Raw genomic sequence first — 24625 nt, 5'->3', positions numbered from 1 at the left:
GTGCACTCCACCCACACACCAAACACTTGTATGGAACAGTGCCTTGCCTGCACACGGAGACACTGCTTACACAACACATAACACTTATCTTCAATTGATGCAACTCAGTAATTTTTATTGCAACTGGAAGACAATACATCACAGAAACTTTATGGTAGGTCTGGGGGAAGTGTTATTTACAATAAATGATGAAGTAGTTTGTCTTTGGCAATATGATTACACATGAAGAACGCAAAATGTTGTATGAATCCCTCCCAAGCAACGCAAGTCCCTCGAGCCTGGCTGATGGCGTCATCTCCACCCCGCCGCTTTAGGCTAATGCAACCACCACCCATCAGCATTCTCTTTCTCCTTCATGGTTCTCCCCTTCTGTTCATGATATTGGCAGTTTCGTACAGAAACACAGAAAAAAAAATTGGCTTCTGATGAAATTATTACTCTTGTAAATTGATTTGGCCGTGTAGACCTGTTGGCCAGGAAAGGTCAGGCGACCCTAAGATTCGGCCACAAACCTGTGGTCTTCTGCTTTATCATCGTGGTGGTTTTGTTTTGTTTTCTGCAAAATTATAACAAAACTCAGAAATGTTACAGAGTATTAAACAAATGCCCATGTAGCTGTTTCCCAGACACACACAGATACTGTTTCCCTCCCCGTGTCCACCATGGCAGTACAGGCAGTGAGGACAATGGCGAGACTGGCGGAGCCAGCTATGACCTTGGATGGCTTCAACACACATACTCAAGAAATGGTGAATGTGTCCACAACCAAAAGTGTGCTGTTTTCTCTAAAACAGGGAAAATGGGGAAACCAGGTATGAAAAGATAAAATACAGCTTCTAGGTTTGACAGGATCACCATATCGAAGTCTTTAGAGAATCCAATATGGAGTATCAATTCTTTGCAAAACGGCGGAGAAGGCGCGTTCTCCGCTTTTGCAAGTGAGAAACAGTGGAGCAACGCTGCTGTATAGATCCCAGATAAAGAGTCTCGATTTCCAATACTAAGGAGACAGGCAGGATGCTGGCGAGCATCCCACAGCAAGTCAGAAATGGTCATTCCACAGCGGTCTCGTTCCAGAAGCTCGGCAGCACGAGGCAGCACCATAGACTAACATCTGTTTCGGCCATGAAAAGGTGGATCGTTTCAAAGATGATGTTTTCCTTCCTTAATTTTTGGTCAGTGAAGCTAGCACTTGTTTGCTGAAGGGTGGAAGAGTGACCAGGTCACACCCCTTATTCATGATAAAGCAACCGAGTGGACGAGTCTGTGCTTAATTCAAGAATAGCCAGCAGGAGAGAGGACGCTGGGAGTTAGCCACCACGGCTGGCGCGCTCTCAAAGGAAGAGGAGTTTAACGGATGAATTCACAAAGGTGGGCGGGTCTATACAGAACACTGAATGCCGTGTGTAACTCCTCATGACATCCCAAGAAACAGGAACACCACACAATGTATATACTTTGATTTACACATTCCGTTACAAAGGAAAACAAAAACGCAAAAACAAGACACCATTACAATTCTGTAACTGTGTTAACTGCAATAGAAACCAAAGTCTAGAGTCTGACAGGTAACTAAAAGGGTTTATCACTTAGGTTATATAGCAAAAGTGTTGATGTATATTATATATAGTAGTATAAATAATAAAAAAGTATTATTTAAATTAGATCACAGTGCTGCATCATGTGCCTAACAGTGTTTGATATAGTACTGGTGGGCTGGGACCTACAACACGAAGGACTAAACTGTCAACACTGGTAAGTCACAATCAAGAGGGGACATATGTTCCAATGTTTTCTTTTGGTGGCCAAAAAAAATAAAAAAAATCGAAGAACTCCTGAAGATGAAAGAAAAGGACTTCTCTATAGAAACACAGAAACCAATTGCAACATCTGGGCAGCTGTGATCCACCAGAAAGAAATAGAGTCCCAACCTGAATACGATTTGAAAGGGGAAAAAGAAATCACATTGAATTTAATCTAATTTCATATATGGAAAAGCCTCCCCTGCAGGTCATTTGTCTGGAACTCCGGCATCATGCCCTAGGCCCCTTCCCTTCAGGGAGAGGCCGGAGGTCCCAGAGTGGCACCACTAAAACCCAGACTGGTGGCTTGGGGCGCTGCAGATGGGCCTGCTGTGGACTTCAGGCTAGGCACCAAAGCCACCCCATCTCCTGCCTGGGCACCACCAACCACAATACTCCTTCTAGAATGCCCCGTGGTAGGAACTGCTATGAAGAGAAAGCACTGGACATGAAAAGAAAAAACCCATTCTCAGGAAAGGGCACCAACCCATTCCTCCTTAAAGACTCAGCCTCGGGATGGAGACCTGCCTCAGGCATCCTGACCACGGTTTCCTTACGCCACCATCCGCATTCGGGTTTGCTTCAGCTTTAGTTTCATAGAGCCAGCTTTACTGAAAGAACTCTTGAAAAATATACTGACTGGAGAGAGGGAGGGAAGTAGGAGCTTGGTGATATATTCCAAAGAAAATCTTATGATGCAAACCCTTTCCACAAAGTACTGGAGAAAGAGGAGAGACTACCAAGACTAGGATAAAAATGACGATGTGTATTTCACCTAAGAGAAGAAAGCGAACCTCATCTCTTAGGTGTGTCTGAGGGCCGACAGCCAGTAGTTGTTCTATCACGGTGCTGATGTGTTTCCAAAGCATCTGTAAATATTGCTATAGTTCCCCGTTTGCCCCCTCCCCCCCTCCCCAATGTGAGTATGTGATATACCGGAATGACACATGAACCACCACTTCTCCCCATAGGAGAAACGCAAGAAAGAAAGAAAGAAAGAAAAAAAAAACACCACGCCCCTTTAACAATGCTCAGGCGATCTGTCAGACTAATGGATACACAGGCTAGTTTGAAAGCTAAAAGAACACCTGACGTTTGGGAAGAAAAGTCCAAGACTAAAGTGAATTACACTTAATCAAAATATTCTTTCACAAATAGGCTTGTGCTTAAATTCTCTACTGCTCTTGGGGGAGGGGAAAGAGAGGGTGCCTCCTGCCCCTTGGCTTGTTAAGGACGTGGACAGCCTCATTCGGCAGACTTCGCTACAAACAGCCACATACACATTGATAACTTTGTTTTCGCCTCCACAGTCAAAATACAGAGTTGAACACAATTGAGCCATTGTTTTGGTTGTGCATCATGTGTATGCCTCCCAAAACAGAAGGAAAATAGAAAAAAGTACCCTTACTAAAGTTTCCCCAACAAGTCTTCCAGAAAATTCCAACGAAGGTGCCAAGGGAGGCTCAGGAAAATAACACTTAGAAAGCTGCCCGATGAGGTATTTATGCAAAAAGAGTGGTTCTGGGGTTCAGAACACACTTGTATAAGATAGTTTTCCAGATCTCAGCGAGATCAGAAAAGTAAATCACACACACACTGCATCTTGTTATCTCTGAAGGAGGCCTCTGCCCCTTCGGGAAAAAAATGAAAGGAGGGGAGACAGCCCACGTGGGGTTTTCATCGGAAGAAGTCCCCTGCCAGAAACAGTGCTGAGTGTTCACCTTTACCTTCAGGTCTGAGTTTGAACATCTTGGGGGCGGGGTGTGGGTAGGGGGATAATGGCCTTTTTTGGGCTTGGTTAGGTAATAACAGAAATCAAGTGGGGCTCAGGTTCCAGAGCTGTGGATGGCTTGTGGGTTGTCAGAGGTTTGTGGAGAAAGAGGGCCCAGAGCACTGGAGAACTCGCTTGCGCTCTCATCAGACCCTGAACCCCCAAGCTGAGAGAGCCCAGGCTTGGGTGAGGTGGGGGAGATATCTAGTGCCCCCCTTGAAAGTGGGAGCCCCCCATTCTTTCTAAAGCTGCACTCAAGTTAGGTTGGAGGAATGCACCAGATGACCGTGGGTCCTTCCAGGCTGTTGCCGTTGCTACGATACCTGGTTCTGACAGGTGGACAAAGCTTTAAAGGCCCACTACTGCCCTGTTTCAAAAGTTCAAGGTCACCTCAGTTTCCTCTTTCTCCCAAACATCTGACCCTGAGTCCGGGTAGTGTTTTGGTTCTTTAAAAAAAGATCCCTCCATTTGGATGGGAAGCCATATTGTTTTAGGGATTTCTCTTTAGACCTCAAGGAAAAAAAAATATTATTTTGTTTTTGGCAAAGGTAACTGGAGTTTCTGGCTTGTGTGACATGGTCTGGTTGTTTATTCAAGCTCTTGCAATCTAGGTGGTCTTAGTCCCAAGGTGGTTACTGTGCTGAAGCGGCAGAGACGGCCAGACCCCTTCTCACTGGGAAACCATACAGTCGCAGTGGGAAGGAGTAGGCCCATCTGACCCCTTTATCACCTACTTCCTCCTACCCATGTACCCTATCTCTTACCCTCACCCAATAAGGCCCATTAGCATGTTTCCCCTTCTTCTGGCGAATTTGCATAATTATTCACTGCCTTTTTCCTGGAACCAAATCATGGTAATGATTCTTCTCAAGTAAGCGTCCCGTAATTCTCTTGATTCTATCATACACACTACTGTTTGCCCTCGAATTATTGCGTCATGTTAAAGACATACAGACAAAGGGAAGGACACACTCTTCAATAGAGAATCAGAGGGGTCGGGGCTGAGTGCAGACAAGGCAGTATAGAGCTCAACCATCCAAGCCCTACCAGAGCGTGAGAATAATTTATATTGCAGAGTAAGTTCCCCAACAGTCAGAATTTGTCCCTGAAGAAGGTTAAACCTTAAACACCTGCTTCAAAAAACCAAAACAAAATAACAACAAAAAAAAAAAAAGGGAAAAAAGGAAGGAAGGAAAGAAAAAAAGGGGAAAAAAAGAAACAAAAAGAAAGGAAAAAAAAAGAACCTCTAAGCCTAAGGGCTTAAAAATTAGAGGCATAGCCTTCTCTCTATTTTCTATATTTATATGAAAATAATTCATGCTTCATGCTAAATACATTATTTACCTTACAAGAACTTTGTTATTTTTGAATAAAAAAAAGTTTGTTTTTGTGATTTTTTTTTTCTTTTTCTTTTTTTTTTTAGTTCGAAGGAATCCATGCATTGTGGATCAGAAATTTCTGCTGGCTAAACTGGCTGAATGTGAAAAATCACTGATCTTTTTTTTTTCTTTTTTGCAAAAAAATGAGTCCTGACATTAATTGCAAACCCTTTTTGAGGGCAGACCAGGAGTCGTATTTTTTGCCATGATTTTGCTTTTCGTGTCCATCAATGCGCCTTTAACCTCTTAGAAAGACACCGTAATACTAATGGCAGTTTCCGTAGCACGCCCCTCCCGACTTGGATCAGATTGTGTAGATGGGAAAGAATCCTGTACCATTTTTCCTTTCTGAACAGCTACTGTCATTTCTTCGACATGATTGCTTTTCACTTGGGCAGTTAAGAGGGCACAGCTTGTTTTCTGCATCACTGTTGAGTTTTGCACTGGTGCATGCGTGCGTGCGTGCGTGCGTGTGTGTGTGTGTGTGTGTGTGTATGGTGTGTTTGTGTGTGTGTGAGTGCATGTGTGGGTACACAGGGCCAACCTTCAGGCTTATGGCTTTGGGAACATCTTAAGATAGAGCAGAATTCAGTGGTTTGCAATGGCTCTAAGAATTTCCCCTGTTTTTCCAGCTCAGTCACAGACACCCGATATACCTGAACAGTCTGGTAATCACTTTGTGAGATGTGACCAGGGTCAGGGTTAAGAAGCACACAAGACTGGCAACCGAGCCCTGCTTACCACACGGCGATGCCACTGCCATTTCTGGCACAGTGGGATGCCAGGGACAGAGTACGGGTTACCCTAGGGGACGCCGGCTCTTCGGTCTCTGCAGTTGCTTCCCAGCTTCCCTCTGAACACAACTGACTTTTAAACCTAAGGGTTGGGCCTGAGGAGTGATGCCCTGCATGTGTGCCGCCCGGGTGGTTTTTGAGTGTTCCTGTGGCATCAACACTGCCATCCCTGTGGGTTTGGCCGCAGGTTTCTGACAGGCTGCAGGAAGCAATGGTTAATTTTGGCTTTTTTTTTTTTTTTTCGGTTTTTGTCTTCAGATAAAGAAAAGCTTTTGTAAAACGGCTGAGTGTCAATGAGTTTCTATGGCTTCAATCTCCTTTAAACAGAAAATTCTTAAGGGTCCAAAAACAAAGGACTGGGAAGGGGGGGCAAATTAAAAAAAAAAAAAGGAAAGAAAGAAAAGAAAACCAAACCAACGAAAGTAAAAAAGAAAAAGAAAAAGAAAAAAAATTGCTGATATTGCCACAAATCATTAGAAATCTCCTGACATGCTGAAACCAAATGGCCATTAAGTTCAAAACAAATCAGAGACTTGTTTCAATTTTTTGTGGTTTCCTTTTGTTCTTTCTGCCCCTTGGCCGTCCGATTGGTGATGTTGTTCAAACAGGACCGAATCCCTGCCAAGTGCAGGAGCGACCCGGCCGCCTCTTTCATCTCCTCATCGTCGCTTTCGGGCGGCTTTTCCGTGCGTCTCTTTTTGAGGGGCAGTGTGTCGCTGGGGACCTTCCTGGCCTTGCCGAAGTGCTGTCGCTTCTTGTGCTGGGATGCGTACCCGCTGTCCCCCAGGGCATCCTTGGCCTCCTTCTGGTTGGGTTTCCTGTCATCCTCCTCTGTCTCACTGTGGCTCTCGCGACTCTGGAAGCTGCCCTCACTGCCCTCCTGGCTCCCCTTCGTGGCAAACTCATAGTGGTCGTCGGCTGAGGAGGAGGAGGAGACGGAGTCGCTGGTGGGAGACGTGCTTCGGGCGTTGGAGGACTTGGCACTACTGTAGTTGTGGTCCTCCTTGGGATCGCCGCTGACCACCGGGGAGCCACACGGCGGCTCGCTCTCAGTCCGCATCCGGCAACTGGTGATGCTATTCCTGCAGGCAGAGAGGGGACAACAAATTACATCTCCTCTGGTGAAGACACGGGGCAGCTGGGCTCCTGTAAACTCTGCTTGCAGTTCTAAGACACAGCTAACAGGTTCGTGTGCTTTGCAGATGGGGCCCCAATCCCCATCCTATCTTTCCTACTTATCACCTCCCCAGTCCTGACATTGACACCTTCACCTGACCTGTGTGTGCCTGGGTTGTCAAAACAAGACTTTTGAGGTGACAGGCAGGAGAATCTTTCACACACCAGCCCCAGCACTGTGAAGTAAGGCACCACCAGCCAATGTTGGCTGGGCACCTCAGGGAAAAAGGCGTATTCTCTTCTGGAACTTCTGCATTAGGTGGTATTCATCAGAGGGCGAGAAACAACCTGCAGCAAAGAGCTGTGCCTCGTGAGCCTACTCACTCAATCTGCCAGTGTTCGATGGGCATGCAAGACAGGGGCCTCACCGTAGAGAGGGCTCAGGGGAGCAGTTAGTGAAGACGCTAGCTGCTAGCAAAACATGAGTCAAGGCTGGACCGTGGAGGAGAGGGCGGGAAGTTACAGTTTCTTGAGGTCCACATCCAACAGATGCCCAGCTGAGCCCTAATCATGTTTAACTCCTTATGGAGTCTGAAATGAGTGCTGGGAAGTTTGGGGACTTAATAAGCCACATAGCTAGCAAGACAGTGTTGGGACTGAAGCCAGAAATACGCCCTCAGAGACACCACTTGGAGCAGCTCTCTCCTGTAATTCCCTGTGACATGGCTCCCTGCCAGACCTTCCACCAGATACCCCAGCATCCCTCTTGGCCTGGATCACCTTTTGTGTTGTGTACCTTTATGTCTGGGAGGTCACTGGCCACCCTATGTGTCCTCATCGGTGGGTAGGGAGAGCGACTGTGCCCTCCTTCTGCTGCCTTCCTGGTGTGCCTGGCATACAGCAGACGCTTGGGGTAGGCAGAAGTCGGAGAATGGATGAATGCAAGAGGCAAGGGTTGCTTATAGCCAAGGGGAGAAGGAACTGGGGGGCCAGGGAGCATTCTGGCAAAAAGGGCGATGGTGTACCAGGCTGGCTCAGGTTCTCTGGGGTTGCTTACTGTCTTTGTCTCTGTGTACGTATCTCGGAGAGTTTCCCTCTCCTTCTTTCAGAAGGACAAGGGATCCAGCACAGAGACAAGGCAAGTGCTAGGATGGACACCATCACAGGCTTACTTCAGGTCACAGCCCTGAGCTTTAGAGCTGCCCTCCTCACCCTTACCCTGTGGCTTTCCTTTCCTGGCTGTGGACTGGGTTCATAACCACGGCTGGCAGAGATCACTGGGGAGGAGTACATACAGACAAACACAGTTAATTGTATAGCTAGCTCTCTAGAGTTACCAAAAACAGATAAAAAGCTATGCCTCATACATGCTTTCCCTGACATTTTTTTTTTGATCATAGATACTATGAAATAAAAAACCAAACTTCTATTAAAGTATGAAACAGTTTCTTGGGGAACCCAAATACATTTGGATGAGTGAACTGGGCTATGGTTGGCTTTGAACAAATCAATTCCATTATGAATTCTTATTTTAAGATTTTCATTGTGTGTGCAAATGACGTTTGTGTGTGAGGGCACACACGTGGCAGTCGGAGGGCAGGAAGCAGGACAAGGGCCCACCAACTTACTAGTTAAGGGGAGGTGTTCACTGTGTTTTTCTCCCTCCCTCCCTTCCTTGCCTCCCCCTTTCCCTCTCTCCCCTCTTTCAATGAAAAGATTGAAGGTGGATAGAGAAATGTCGGAAAGGGAGCCAAGAAACACAGACTTCAAGCCTGAGAACTTACTGCTTAAAGTAGATATGCTCTTCTGGAGAACCCACGTAGACATGGGGAGAGGATCGTGGATTCTGTGTTACGGAGGGGTCTACCCAGAGTCTGTCTACGACAGTATTCCACGCCCAGCTTGGAACATCCCCTAGCTCAGTACTAGCACAGTATGGGTACTGTGCAGACAGAGAGTCCGGACGAGCACAGGCAGAACTTCCTGGCTGAAGACAGGCCTACTGGCGCACCTTCAGGGCGTGAGGACTGGAATATGGCTGGATCCTACTTAATGACATGAACTTTCTCTGAGATTTCAGCACCAGTTAACAATCCATAAATTACACACCAGCCACTTCAGGGAGGGACAAGCTCCTCCAACTACTGCTCACTTGGTGCAGTGCGACTCGAGACGGTAAAGGCCGGCTGCACTGAGCCGGTGTCCAAGGCCTCCCGCTGCAGGTTGCCATTACAGGACACCAAACGCTTAAGAGAAACCAGCCATCCTGAACGTGCTGGAAGGGGCATTTCTAACTCCGCCTCAAGACCAAAACCCAACCTAAACACCACTGGAGATGCCTGCAGTTCCTCAGTGTCAGCTGAGTTTATTAGTCATGCTCTCTACAGCCGTCACAGATTGGCATACATGGAAGCCACCTGATTTTTTCCAGCCCCTAGGAGTTCAAACCACGGGCCCAACAAAGCCATGTGCTCTGAATCTCAAACCTGGAATCCGTTCTCTTGTCAATTTCGTGGGGGCATAAAGAGAGTGCTATCTCAAAGCAGTTCAGGTCCCCAAACGATCACGATCTGGAGCTAAGAAGCCGAGGTGCAGGCCTAGGCTGACGACCACTTTTCCCTACCGTTTGTTCTTTGCTCTGTCCTATTTAAATGGCGTAGGTTCCCCGGTACCCACAGGTTCTCTATAGAAGCGACCGGCTGTCATCGGGAAGAGCCGCCTTCCCGAGGTATTGATCTGAAGACTGAGCTCTTGGCGAATGTGAAGAGCAGACAGAATTAATGTAAGGGTCCCGGAATGAGGGAACCTGAGGCAATGCAACACTTTTCTCCAAAAGTAACCACAAGAAGAAAGACAGGGCCAAGGGAGAGGCTTGCACTCCTGACCAGGTGGCCAGGGAGAAGCTTCTCTGACTATGCTACAGAAGGTGTCAGAGGCAGTGCAGCACCCCGAGTTCACTAGAAAATAAGGGGAGGGCTGGCAAAACCCACGTGCTGTGCAAACCTGACAGCCCAATTTTGATCCCGGGAACCCTGGTGGAATCTGAGAACCAGAGCCGTCTCTGGATGGGCACCTTCCTCATGCACACACGTCTTCATACTTTACAAAAACAACATGTAAAACAAGACAAGGGAACTGTTAGTGGCCCAGAGAGACAAGCATGCACCCACCCATCCCAACTTCTATGCACAGATGAGTGATTTTAAAAATAACTTGAAATGTAAGCAACAGGTGAATGAGGAGGCCAGGCTTTCCCTGGAACAAATGCCTACCGCAGGTCTGGGGAGAGAATCCAGACTGATGGAGGAGAAAAGGGAAGCAGGGATGGAAAACAGATTCTGTCAGTTTCGTGGATTTAGCGGTTACTCCAAGTGAGTTCAGATGGACTGGAGCCCATTGTGCCCCACGGTGTCCGAGAGTTTGAAAAGCAATTCCCATCTGGAAGAGTGTACTTCAAATCCAACTACAGAGAATTTCAACTAATTAGCATGCACAGAACCTAGGCTCATCATTTTAAAAACCAATAAGCACAAGGGAAATACACTGTTATGAGTGAGAGAGAGAGAGAGAGCAGAGAAACTACAGACCCCAAACTACAAAGACTGCACATGCTAAGAAGACAAGTTGACTCAGGGTGTGGGGTCAGTACTTAAGATAAAAAAGAGAGCCACAGGAGCTGAGCACACCACTGTAACCCTGGCACTCAGGAGGCTGAGGCAGTGACTTTGAGGCCAGCCTGGGCTATACCACAAGACCCACCCCCTTCTCTCTTTGGTTTTACAGGACAGGATTTTTTCCTCTGTGTAACAGCCATGGCTGTCCTGAAGCTCTCCTGGTAGACCAGGCTGGCCTCAAACTTACAGATACACCTGCCTCTGCCTTCCTGTGCACCACCATGCCTGGCTAAGACTCTCTCCTAAGGACTGAAAAAAAATGAACTACACACTATGTAGTAGAGTGTAGTTAAGAGTGAAGGACAAGGGAAGGGTTGGACTGAGCGTAAAAACTGGGAGCCCTGGAGTCTGTGAACCCAGTGCTGGAGAGGTGGACATGGGAGGTTCCTCCAGGCTTCCTAGACAGACTGTCTAGCCCAAGGCATAAGTTCCAGGCTCTCAAATACCCGTAGGCATAGGCCTACAATCCCAGCACTTGGGTAGGTACAGAAGGATCAGAATTCAAGGTCATCCTTACCTATATAGAGAGCTCAAGATTAAACTTTGCTATAAGAGACTATGTCTCAAAACAAAACAAAAAAAAATCATCCCACAAGAAAATGTCACATAAATTGAGCTAGATGTAATACCTGAATTAATGGCTGAGAATTTTCTAGATCAGAAGAAAGGTACCTACTTTCAGATCCAAAAAGCCAATAAATGCTATCAGGACAAAGAAGAAAATCCATGCGTACCTGTAACTATCAAATGAAAAGAGGCAGGTCAAGACATAAACAACAAAGGTCACAAAACCCCCAAAGAAATCAACCAACTAACCAACACAAAGTAACCAGTCAATCAAAACCGCACTGGACGGCTGAGCACAGCACTGCACCCTGGCAGTCCAGTTCCTCAGGGACGAGAGGCAGGACAACTGCTGGAAGTCGCAAGACTCGGGGAGGGGGGGGAAGAAGAGATCTAAAAGTGTTGGGAAGAACACAGCATTGGCTAGGTAGAAGCACCAGCTGAGCACACAGCTGTGAGGCAAACGGGAACTCCCAGAGTGAAAACATTCAAAAAGCGTGGTCTTGATCAAAGGTTAAGGAGACTGAGCAAACGTTTTAAGATAGTCACGCCAAAAGTTCTAGAATTGACAATAAAAGAGAAACATGATGTGTAACTTCCAAACCAGCAAACAGGAGGGAACGGAATGAAGAGTTCCTGTCAACTTAAAGAATGCTCGGAACATAGAAGGATTTGAAAACTGGGGATAAATACGTTTGTGCAAAATTAGACAGAAGTGAATCCAAATATGTTAATAAAAATGTGCCAAAAAACCTTCATACTGAAAAGTGCACACACATTAGCAGTATGGATCAAAAAAATCTGCTGTTAATAAGAGGTGAACCTAAAGCAAAAGGACAAAGAAAGGCCAAGAGTGTTATCACGTGGCTGGAGCCATAGGTAATGAAACTGCAGGTTCTAAGGCAAATGCCATTACTACAGACATAGTCTAATCTACAGATGTTCCACTCGCCAGGGGATGAAACAGCTCTGAACATGAGTACTTCCAGAAAGACCGCTTCAAAGCACATCTCCTTCAGCCAGGGTGCTACAAGAAGAAATAATCAAACCCACAGTATGATGGGGGATTTTAATTTTAACTCATCACTCTGCCAATCAATCAGGCTTCTCACACATAAGACGCGAATACACACAGATGGTTATTGTGTAGACTGGATTTAACACATACACAAACAAGTAAATAATGGAAAAGATATTTTTAAAAGCACACCTGGAACACTTAAAAACTGATTTATACTAAACTCTACTTTATCTATCTATACCTGACTATATATATATATATATCCTGGACTATAAGACTAAATGTAAATGTCTCAAATTCCCAAGAAGTCTCACAGCACCATGCAACACAGTGAATGTTGAAGTAGAAGCTAAGAAAATATGAAACTACTACTTGTTCTTTGGCTTGGAAAGTCACATATATACTTCCAAAAATACGTACAAGTCAAAGAAGAAATCAAAGTGGAAATTAGAAAATACTTAGTGCTGAACAATGGTAAGAATAAAAGCCAGTGACACGGTGGGATGCAATAAGGCTGTGGGAAATTAAAAATGTTAAACTTTGTAGAAAAAGGATTTTTAAAAAGGTATGCACTCTGCACAAAGAAAAATAGAAGAGAAAAGAAAGGAAAACAAAAGGCTGAAGACACTGAAGGGGTTGGAGAGATGGCTCAGCTATGCAGAGCACTGGCTGCTCTTGCAGAGGTCCATAATTCTCTTCCCAAGACCCACACAGTGGCTCACAAGCACCTGTAACTTCCGCTCCAGGGGATCTGGTGCCCTCTGCTGGTCTCTGTGAGCACTACGCTCACATGGTCCACATACACACATGGGCACGTAAATTAAAATACATTCAAACAGGGCTTTTCAAGTAAAATGACACTTTGGAAGAAAAAAAATGACAATATTAAGAAAGCGAAAAAGAAGATAAAGATGAAAATGAAAAACATATAGCTATAAAAGATATTTTAAGAGCTCATAAATACTGAGAACAACTTTATGCCAAGGTACTTGAACACTTAGGTGAAATGGACAGATTCCCAGAGTTACCAAATGAGCTCAACAGGAAATACCAAGCCCAACTTAGCCTGTAATCACTACACAAATTAAACTAACAACTAATCATCCTGTAAGGAGAACGCCAGCACCACACTGATTTGCAAATGAGTTCCATCAACTATCAGGCAATAAAGACATTAGGTTTCATATGGAAAAGGATGGGGAAAGTGATTAATGAGAGTGAATACTCAATTTAATTTACGGGCCTAATATAATCTTGACACTAAAACTAGATACGGACAGAGCTAGAGAGAGGCTGTATAAACGAAATGGCAAAATCCACACTTAAGATACCAGTTCAGCAACTCCAGCAGGACACAATGAGTCAACCGTTATAAGCACTAAGAAATAAAAGTGTTGTTCAGAGTTGGCAAATTTACTATGCAACTCACCAGAGTAAAGAAGAAGAAGAAGAAGAAAAAAAAAAACTTCAGTGAGTTTAAGGGGATAAAAATTCAATGATTGGTTAAGGATAAAATACAGCAAAGTAGGATTGGATAGAATTTTGTTATTATGATAACATACTTGATTCTCTCTCTCTCACTTTCTCTCGGCTGGCCTTGAGCTCACAGAAAGCTGCCTGTCTCTGCCTCTGCCTCCTGATTGCTGGGGGTTCAAGGTGTGTGCCACAATGCCAAAATCTTTCTAAAAATTTACTATCAAGGGCTGCTGAGATGAGCATCAATGACCCGAAAGTCTTTTTTAATTGGGGGACACTCACACAATGTGGCATCACACAGCAGCATGACTCAGTTATAGCCACATGAAGCCAATAAACATCGGAGAGCGTGACGGAAGAAGACACATATTGTTTATGCATACCAAACCCTTTTCAGCGCAAAGAAATCGGATTGTATTTACCCAGCACAGACGACAAAGCAGGTTAGGCTCAGTGGTTGGAGACTGTTTCTGGCCTTCTCTGCATAGTTTCCGGGCACTCACCTCATACCCATTTCTTCAATCCTCTGTGAAAACTGGGGCATTTAGTTCTTTTTCATCACGGTGGACATATAGGGAAGCAAAATCAGCCCTGAGGGGCCAGTGAGGGGGGGGTTAGCTGGTGAAGGCGCTTGCTGCTCAGCCTGACAATCTGAGTTCAATCCCTAGGACTCACACAGTGGAGAGAAAAGACTGACTCCTGCTTATTTTCCTCTGACCTCTATGCTCCCGGCTCCCAGAAACATACCATTTTAAAACAGAGTTCTTGGGGCTGGAGAGATGGCTCAATGGTTAAGAACACTCGCTGTTCTTTCAGAGGACTACGGCTCAGTTCCTGGTGCCAACATGGCAGCTTACAACTGTCCTTAAACCCAGTTCTAGGAGGTGATAACTCTCTTTTAGCCTCCAGTGGGCAACATGTATACCCATAAAATGAAAACTTAATCCTTTTTCTTTAAGAAAAGATCTTGAAATTAAAACTAAGATGTTTTAGATCCCACATACTTGTGGCCTCCCTACAGCACATAGCACCAGAGGAAAGAACACTGGCCCCTCTTCTCCTAGGACTGTGGTCACATGTTCCATATCTATCTATCTATCTATCTATCTATCTATCTATCTATCTATCTATCTATCTATCATCTATCTACCCACCTACCTACCTATCTCACATCAGGAATTGAACCTAGGGTCTCACTCGGATTGGCAGGCGCTCTTCCACTGATATACATTTCCAGCTCCATCCACTCCATGGAAGCTCTGCATAGCATTTCCCCTGGGGCAGCAGCAGCAGCAGCAGCAGCAGCAGCAGCAGCAGCAGCAGGCAGAGTGCACTGTGCTCCTAGAGCATTCACTGTGAGGACCCAGCATCCTGAGCACTCTGAGTCCCGGCAAATTTAAAGATAAGCAGGTTTCCAATGTCTAAGGATGGGCCAATCTTGGAGGTTATTGAGTAAAAAGTCAACACGGTCGAGTCAATTACACTATTGACAGATGCTCTTAACGAGGAGATTTCGCATCATAATTATATGCAAAGGAACCCAGCAAATACAAGCTGTGTAATGATCAGCTAATAAAAGTAACACTTCATCTATGTCAATAACAGTTTCAGACTCAAGACAAACAAACATGGCCTTTGCCACTCAGCAGAGGGGGAAGAGAATCCCTGAAAGATAAATATTTTCACTTAAGTTGGGAAGTGATTAGAATTACATAGAAAACCTGTCACACATGGGAGAGGTGGGCACCGGCCTATAGTGGGTACCAACGGCTCTCCCAGGTGAGTGTTGGCAAACGTGCCAGACCCTCAGGCACACGCTGTCCATGGACTGGCAGGGGGCCAAACTTAATTTATGGTGAATGGGAGTGAGCAGAATCAGATTTCTCACTTGGTCTTAGGTGATGCCGAATCTGCAATGCCTACACAGCTATATGCTCGCTCTTCTGAAGAGGGCGGACAGCACACGCAAATGTCCCCAGGTTTACAATCCCCCCCTTGACACGTCTTTTGGAAAACTGAGCCAATTGGTTATGTACAAGATCATATTTGGATAATATTCTGCTAATGCCTCCCTCCCAAGCATCTTCCCACCGTGTGTGTGTGTGTGTGTGTGTGTGTGTGTGTGTAAGGATAACCAGTCAGCTTCCTGCTCCCGTTGCTATGCATCCCTTCCAGGATGGACTGTATCCTCTCTGGAACTCTGACAAAATAAAACTTTCTTCCCTGAGTTACTTTAGGTCATGGTATCTTATGACAATAACAGAAAAGGACAAGGTGCAACCATGACCCCCAATGTGACAAATAAAGAGAGAGTAAGAAAAAAGAGAGAGAGAGAGAGAGAGAAAGAAAGAAAGAAAAAGAGAGAGAGAGAAAGAAAGAAAGAAAGAAAGAAAGAAAGAAAGAAAGAAAGAAAGAAAGAAAGAATATTAGCAAACAAGCAGCTTGCTCTGCCCCTAAGTTGAACCTGATTGGTCAGCTGAGAAAGGCTAGCCCCACCCACAAAAAGCAAGCCACTGAGAAAACAGGACCCATAGAAATACTATCAAAACAGGGCTACATGCCAAAAAAGGGCCACGGCTGAAGCTCATGTTGGTGTGCCTTTTTAGAGAAGTGTTCTGCAGGAACCATATGAGCAGTGAGGGAAATGGACAGAAGACGCTGCAGTGTCAGATGCACACACAGGTCATGGGTCATCTGCCTGTGGTGGTTAGTGTGAGCCGTCAAGGAGGCAGAGCCAGAATACCTGAGAGGTAGGCTTTGAGTAGCGGAAGGGGAAAGGCCTCCACGGTAGGTAGCACCATCCGTCTCTGCATCCTGACTGCCATGTGTCCAGCTGCTTTGAGTCCCTGTTGCTTTGACTTCCCTGCCATGATGGACCACACCCCTTAAATACCAGCCTTTTCCCCTCAAGTTGCTTTTGTCAATATATTTTTTAAAAAAAGAAAGAAAAGAAAAGAAACTAAGGCACCACTGAACACATCTGGCTTGGAGACGCCCAGGGTGGGGGATGTCAGGGTGATGTCGGGGGTAGAGGGAGTCATGGAAAGAGCTTCTGGTGGCCCGAACTGGTCAGGTGGTGACTGACAGATGGGCTAGAGGAGGCTGCCACACCGAGGGGATGAGGAGGAGGATGGGGAAAAAAATCACTCAAAGAAGAGCTCATTCCGTCTCCCCCGACCTGACTCTCAGAAGCCGGGAAATGACACCCCTGTTGTTCACAGAGTCCTTACCAAATCACGTTTCACATGCAATCCTGCACGGTTTACTGCACCCCTCCATGCAGACATGGAGTTTCACAGATGAGGAAACTGAGGCAGGTCCAGAGAGAGATGAGACACCATCGCAGGGTCACAGGCATGAAAAAGACCTAAAGCCCAATCAGCAACTGCCCACCCTTGCCTTCTAGCCCATTTCTTCCCATCTCCTCACAGGAGAACAAAACGATGGTGGCATTGGGATGTGCTATCAGTGCCTTTGGCTTTGTGGAACATCCCAACAAGGTCCTCTCCGCCTTCTGAGGACCCTGGGGCATACAGGGGTGTTTTCCCCACCACCCAGGCAGGATCTGCCCAGAAAGCTCTTCCCTTACCTTATGGCTGCTGTCACCCCAATGGGAGTAATCGGCAATGGGCGGACACCTGGAAACAGCCCTCGGCTCAGCACCCTCGTTCCGTTTTGTATCACTCCTGGAGAAACTAGAAAAAAAAAAAAAAGAAAAAGAAAAACGGACGTCACAGATGAATCCAACTGTAAAGAAGTTACAAATTTGAAAGAGAGAAGGGGTGCCCAATGAGTGTGCACACACAAACCCACGCAGAGTGGAAGTGGTACAGAGAACGAGATAGAAAGATACTGTGCCAGCAGAGTCATCAAGAGCTTACAAATTACTGATGCTTCCGTTAAAAAAGAATCAATCAGACACAAGTTCAAAGCGGGGTGGGGGCGCTCTGGGCTGGGGACAGAAGGCTCAGTGGCTCAGAGTTCTTGCTCTGTGAGCAGAGACCACAGTAGGAATTCTTAGCGTCCCGGAAAAGGGCTGGGCTTGCCCCTAACCCTAGCGCTGGGCAGCGACAGAGGAAGTCCCAACAGCCTGCTCTGGCTTCTCTAGGATGACGGCCAGGCACACCTGCCCGAATAGTCACCCGTGCAGTGAAGGCACACACGCACGCACAGACACCCCAACACAGAACAAAACAAAATTTCCTATACCTATTGGTAAAACCTCTCCTCTCTGGTCTTTCTCCAGGAACATTTAATGTGGCCGAGACGGCAGCGGGGCTACGGACGACCCAACCATCACATTTCTCATGCCTGCTCTGTCAAAGGTTGAGGGTACCTCTTATCTGTCCTCACCCAGAAAGCGGGGAAAGTGGCTAAACAACCACAGCCAGGTCCTTTTCCGAGGGACTCAGGCCCTCTACCTCCCATGTTCACACAGGGATCTTCGTCTTCCCCCAGGGTTGCCTGGAGGGATGCGCTGGCCTCAAGCCATGGCTTCTGGACGGGCTTCAGGGCCCTGTGTGTCTTTCCCCACAACCCTTTCCAGCTTTCCTCACTCCTCCGCTTTCTTCCGCACACACTGACCCCTGGAGTAGCCCTCAAGGTGATCCACCAGCAACCAAAGGTCCTGTGTGGCATGCCACCCTCCCCACCATGTCCCCAAGAATTTACATAACAGGGAGTCCTGTACATCTGACTGTTAGTCACCTCCTAAACGGCAGCTTCAGCTGGTGCAAGGTAAGCCTCTAGCCCCTGCGGCATCTACAGACACGGCCTACCTGTCTGGCTGTGGAAGTCCCCAAATGTTTGTTCTACTCTCTAAAGATATTCTAGACCTCTCCTGCCTCCCCATAACCCCGGCACAGTCCTATACTGAAGAGAGATGAATAAATAGTACCCTTTCAAGCAAGCATCAGTGAAATACTAGAAAATTAAAACATTTAAAAATGGAAACCAGTCTGGATGTCAAAACTTAAAAGCCATGTTATTTGCAAACATTAAGTACTTTCATGAAACAAATTACTAACACACACGTTTCATAATTTTTTGGTCTCGAGGAATATGTTTTCAGAACCGAGACTGGTGTTCCGTCATTGGAGCGCTCGCCTGTCACACACAAGGCCCCATGGGGGAGGGCCCAGCCCACTGTGGGTGGGGCCATCCCTGGGCTGGTGGTCTTTCTATAAGAAAGCAGGCCGAGCAAGCCATGGGGAGCAAGCCAGTGAGCAGCACCCCTCCATGCTTCTGCATCAGCTCCTGCCTCCAGGTTCCAGCCCTGCTTGAGTTCCTGTCCTGACTTCTTCCAGTGATGGACTATGATCTGGAAATATAAGCCAAATAAACCCTTTCCTTCCCAACCTGCTATTAAGTCACAGTGTTTTGTTGAAGCAACAGAAAACCCTAAGACACCTTCTCAAGCTATCTACCTCCTAAAAACATTGACTTAGGAAAATACACATCCAAAGCCAACTTTGTCCTCCCACTAGAAGAGGTCTGAGCCTCTGGCACACACTTTCTTGTAGACCCGGCACACACACCTTTTCTCCTAGCAACCTGGAAGAAGAGATAGGTTGCTGGGCCCAGTGCACAGCCCTCAGCACCAGAGTCCCCAGTACTTAAGCCATAGAATGTGTCAGGCCTAACCAGGGACAATGAGGCAGCATGGCTCAGTGCAGATGCTGTGGCCTTAAGTGACAGGGCACCCTTCCGAGTCCTTTCTGTCTCTGCGTGCATGAAGTGAGCATGCACACATGGACAGGTTCCTAGGATCGACTGAGGCTGACAATGTATGCTGTTCTCTATCAACATCCTCAAGCCATGTCAGCTTGTGGGGAGCTAGGCTTTACTAGTCCCTGCCTCCCCAGAACCGGAATTACAGGCATGATTGTATCCCCCTTGTCCCCTGCCCCAGTTCTCCCAAACACACACTTTTGGGACTCAGCTCCACATTCTCCCACTTTACTAACTCAGACACTTCACGGGGTCTAAAGCTCATTTTCGTTCTGCAGGTCGGAGGCGGGGAAACAAACCTTCCTACCTTCCTGCCCTGTGCTGTCCCTAGGCACTTAACCACCCGTCTTTTTGATAGGCACCTCCCTTCGTCTCTGCAACATCTAAAAATAACCTCAGTGGGGAGCTCGCAGCTCTGCAGTTGGTGGGCAGCCCTGGCTAATGCCATCAGAGGCCATAAGCTGAGCAGCAGGCCATTCCTGTCATCCTTCCTCCCCCGAAGGCTCCCCTTCCACCTGCCTGCTTGGAAGCAGGCTGGGGAAGGGCCGGCATGACAGGACCCAGCCTGTTTCCTGTGCTCTTTCTCCCGTGGAGCCTGACATGGCGGACAATATACCCTAGTTCCAGGCAGCATTCCCCTGCCTTCTTGCTCCATTCTGCTGTTCTGTTTATTACCTAAGAGTTCCGTCTCTGGGAAAATTCCAACCGGGGCTTATATAAGCCTTTGGAGATGGGTAATGGTGACCTGGTTTCTCCACAGGGGTTAAAGATGACTCATAAGGATTGTCAGGGGAGCTAGCTACTAGGCAGGTGATTCAGGAGATACCCGACGCTGAAATTAGCCCCCGTTGCCACTCTTCTAGGAGGAGACTGGAGTGGGTGGGCAGATTTTGATTTCAGAAGTTAAGAAGATGAGCCGGCAGCCATGCTCTCTGCTGACTGTTCTGGAAGTGGCATTTTGAGCACATAAGAGATGATGACCCTCCTTGCAGAATGTAGGTGATACCAGGGAGGGGACAGTTAGAACCCAAGGCTATACCTCACTGGCTCATTCAAATGGGAGCAGACGAATGAAGCAAGAGGTAGTGGGCCCTCTAGACTCCAGTCCAACCACTGCAGGGTGCGCAGGGCTCCTCGGTTCCCACCAGATGCTTTTCTAGAACTCACCCAGCTTCAGAGCCTGGGGGTGGCCAGTCTGCCAGCCCCAGCTAGCTTTGCAGATGTCAACCAAGAAAGGGGAGAGGAAGAGATCGAAGGGTCTGCCACTTGGTGACCTGAAATGCAGTGGCTGCAAAGGAGGATGATATGGGAGGTAGTGGGGTGGGGGGAGGAGAAGGACCCTTTCTAGCAACCAAGCCAGTCTGTAATTGCTAGGAGTGAACAGTGCCAGGAGATGAGGTGGGTAGCTTGCCACTTTCAGGGGCAGTCCAGGGATGAGTGAAGCAGGAAGCTATAAATAGCAAGGCACGAGGAAGCTCTATAAACAGAGTCTGGCCACAGCAACCAGCCCCAGGGTGAGGGAACAGGCAGGAAACATATGGAGTGCTCAGAAGATGGGCTGCCCAGCTTCTGACCGTGGGAGGAGGTCTGTGTGCTCCCATACCAGGATACACAAACATGAACATCACTATCCACGCTGCCCATTCTCCATCATGGAGGCTGGGCATTGTTGCCTTTATGCATTTACTGAGGAGTCATACCTAGGCCTGGGGCAATGCTATCAAGGCAGGTAATGGGGGCTTTATCTTCCTGTCTCTCCAAGGCGTCTTTTGACCTTGAGGAGGCAAGGCACTGCCTCAAATCTCAAGGGAAGAGACTAGCAATGTTGCCAGGAGGTGATGGCACATGTCTTTAATCTCACTCAGGAGGCAGGGGCAGGCAGATCTGAGTTTGAGTCCAGCCTGGTCTACAAAGGGAGTTCCAGGATAGTCAGAGCTGCACAGAGAAACCCTGCCTCAAAATAAATAAATAGAAATTAAAAAAGAAAAGAAAAGAAGCCAGCAATGTAAAGGAAAATAAAGATTCAGTTGAAGTGGGTTAGAAAGAGCTGGCGGGAGCAGCAGTGGACAGCTGGACACATTCCCCTCTGGCTGTGCCCACTAGGAGATGGTGGATTTAGCACGATCCCTAACTGTGGCACTGCTCCAATCTTTAGGGGCTCTGCAGCCCAGGACTTACATTTGACCTCCAGACTGATACTGGAGGTCAGATGGAAAGGCAAATATGAAGCCAGTGTCTCCATCCTCTCCTTGCTCTGAAGTCTACATCTGCTGTTCCTGCCCTGTGAGTGTTTCCTTCCACGACCTTCAGGGGCATCCTGATTGGTGCCTGCCAGGGCCCCGGAGAGCTTTCTTGGCCTGTGGCCCTCATGACGGCTGTGGCCAGACTTTCTCGCAGAATGTTAAAAGCTCTGGGGGAAAAAGCCCCCTAAAATTACCCCACAGAACTGGGGAACCCAGTCTCAGGTCCTCATTTCAATCCCCAGCTCACATAAAACTGGGTATGGTGGTGCATGCCAGGGAAATGAAGGCAGGGGGTAAGAAGTTCAAGGTCATCCCTGGCTACACAGCAAGTCTGGGGCCAGCGGGGTCGCATGGAACCCCATCTTAAAAAGAATGAAAAACAATCTATACGTTTAACACACGAGCACTTTTAGGTCTCAATTCCGCATTCTGACATAACTAGGACTATAGATATTCCAGCAGGACAATTACAGTTGGAGAGTTACATGGATGGAGAGAGGAGAAGGTCATCTGGCCGAGAAAACACTGAAAATGATCCTGTTAGCGAATCAGAACCCAACCTGTGGTCAAGAGCCCCAGAATGAGAGACTTTCAGGAAAGACACTGAAGATCTGAGTGCTCAGGCCACACCCCCTGCCTCTTCCAGACTCTCCATTCTCCTTCTCAACCTAGGGACCAGTTCATCAGAGGTATATATACATAAAGTAACAAACACAGCAAAAGTGGCTGCGAGCCGAGGAAGGTGTTTGGCTCTTACACAGCTCTGATGAGACAGGTCAAGTGTTTCCACTAAGGCGGGTTTTGTGACCTGCTCATAGGGACCTTTCCAGCCCGTGACTTGATTATGACCGGAGTCTGTAACTTTTCCTGAAAGGCCGTCTAAGAATGGATTTTAAGTATAGATTTCTCTGAAACTTAAAACATCACTTCAAAGCCATACTCCGGGCTAGCCAGGTTAACTGCTAGTTGCAGAACTCTGCCTGCTGCCTATCTACTTAGCAGTGGAGTAGGCTGTCCTGAGCAGCTTCACATTCCAAATGCCAGGAAATGGAGGCTGACAAAGGGGAACCAGAGTCCTGCAGTCAGGACAAGTAAGGGCAGCCCCAGGCAGAGAGGGCCAGGTTGTCTGAGAATGCTTGGCGGTATCTCTTGGATCTTTTAAAATAGGTACAAAGAAGAAAAGAAGGTGTTAAATTTCCTACAGCTATGGACAGGGTGTGTGTGTATGAGTGTGTGTGTGTGCATGTCTGGAATTCCCACCAGTACACATGAATCTACTGTGGACTTAGGGATGGGTAGTTTCTTGTAGAAAATACTACTGTCTCCAAGGTGGGGGAATTTTCATTGCTTAGAGGGCCATGGTATCTTCAGAAGGCCAGAGCTCCAAACCAGCTGGAAACCTAGTCGCAGGCACATGACAGGTAGGCAACAGCCACTAGTCGTGTCACAAGAGGATCTGCTACATAAAATCACTTTCTGCACGTGTGTGTGTGTGTGTGTGTGTGTGAGAGAGAGAGAGAGAGAGAGAGAGAGAGAGAGTGAGTGCAGTAAACTGACAGAGTTGCTGGCCTCAAGTAGTGCAGAGAGCACAGACATCTTCGTTTCGGGTCAGCTATAACGATGAGAAAAGGAATGGACAGAAAGCAGGTAGCGGGCAAGAGTCAAGTCCAAGCAAGAAAAGAGGTGTCTTAATTAAGTGAGCGCTGCTCAGGGAGCCCCACTTAGCTGCACCGGCCCCGCCCTTCACCCTGTGGCTGCCTAGCGGGCAGGGCGCATGGGATGCAACGTGGCACTGTGGGCCCTTTTTAAGGCTAAGCCAAGCATGGGTGGGACAAACTTTCTAGAACACACCCTAACATCATCAAAGCCCTCGACAGAAAATAATGGCTATAAACTGGGTGCCGCCAGCCCCGTCACGGAGAAGCTGGCCCAGGGAGGCTCTCCTTCGAAGTCCCGGGAATGATTCCTGTAGGACAAAGGTCTCCAGCAGGTCTGTTTCTCATCTCCTCAGCCCTGACAGGATGTGAGAGCTCTCTCATCCTGGGAGCACACCTTGGCACTGGCTCACGCGTGTGCGTGGCTGCATGTATACGTGCGCTTGCATGTTAGATGCACGCTTAGTTTTGAAAGGGACGCTACGAGTGCAGGGCTGGGTCAGCATTAGTTCTTCCTACGGCCTGGGGTGTAAACGAGAAGGTTAAGTTCACAAACTACGGGGCTGTATGCTATAGAAACATCTACTCACAACCTGCTTGTATCTCAGGGGGAGAATTCAAAAGCATCATGGCACTGGCAGCGTCAATGTCAGGATCTGGAAAAATCAACCAATAAATAACATTATTCACAACGGGGCTGGTGTGTGTGTGTGTGTGTGTGTTTTTTCCCCCTGCAGCTTACAGCTTATGAATGAGACAGAGGGGGGTAAATCCAGGAACTAAATGAGGGACCGCAAGGTGAGATGAGATTCAAGGAATATGCTAGCATTTTTTTCTTCTTTAAATCTATGAGCATGGCTCCTTCTCACGTCATTAATGTTGCCTGCACTGTGGGTTTCGGATAAGATGCAGATCTAGGCGCCCCTCAGTTTAACTCTGGGGTGGTGGAGAAGGAAAGCAGGTAACAATAGGAAGGTCAGCCTGGGAATCTTTAATGCTGGGGATGACTCAGCATCACCGTGAAGAGAAAACACCGAATGCACCTGCATCCAGACAGATACAAGCGAGACATTTGGTCATTTCCATTCGTCAGCAGAATGGAAATTGTATTTTATGAGGTTCTGTGTGTGCACAGCAGTGTTGGGGGTGATGAAGGCACCTTTTTCTTTTTTTTTCAAAGCACATAAAATATAAAGAAAAGAACTGAGAAAGTTCTGATGTTGAAGGCACAGAGTGCTTACGTTCTCATTTATTATTGCTTTTCATTTGCTCCCTCCCCAAATACTCATCACTTTATTGCTATAAATCTTAATAGGTTTCTGAATCCTTACCAATCCACCGGTTGACAGATGGCAGGTTATACAGAGACGGAGAAAAATATTATCCCTTTATAACTAAAT

At 47.1% G+C, this 24625-nt stretch overlaps 1 protein-coding gene across 4 annotated transcripts in view; it reads right to left on the bottom strand.

Annotated features, from left to right (window-relative positions):
* Positions 1-90: 90 nt before the first annotated feature.
* The window catches only part of Foxn3 (forkhead box N3), a 350908-nt gene continuing 326373 nt past the window's right edge, over positions 91-24625 (bottom strand). For 3 of the 4 annotated variants that reach the window (XM_055592711.1, XM_055592713.1, XM_055592712.1), the window contains 3 exons: positions 23816-23881; positions 17187-17292; positions 91-6828 (listed from right to left, as the gene is read on the bottom strand). In XM_055592711.1, coding sequence (XP_055448686.1) covers positions 6285-6828; positions 17187-17292; positions 23816-23881 — 716 coding nt within the window. In that variant the 3' untranslated portion in view covers positions 91-6284. The remainder of the gene's footprint in view (positions 6829-17186; positions 17293-23815; positions 23882-24625) is intronic. The other variant, XM_055592714.1, reaches the window with a different exon arrangement.

Source organism: Psammomys obesus, unplaced genomic scaffold (genome assembly GCF_907164565.1).
Source record: "Psammomys obesus unplaced genomic scaffold, mPsaObe1.curated_primary_1811, whole genome shotgun sequence".
Taxonomy (NCBI): Eukaryota; Metazoa; Chordata; class Mammalia; order Rodentia; family Muridae; genus Psammomys; species Psammomys obesus.
Note: the sequence above shows the minus strand (reverse complement) of the source record. Positions and strands in the feature narration are given on the sequence as shown.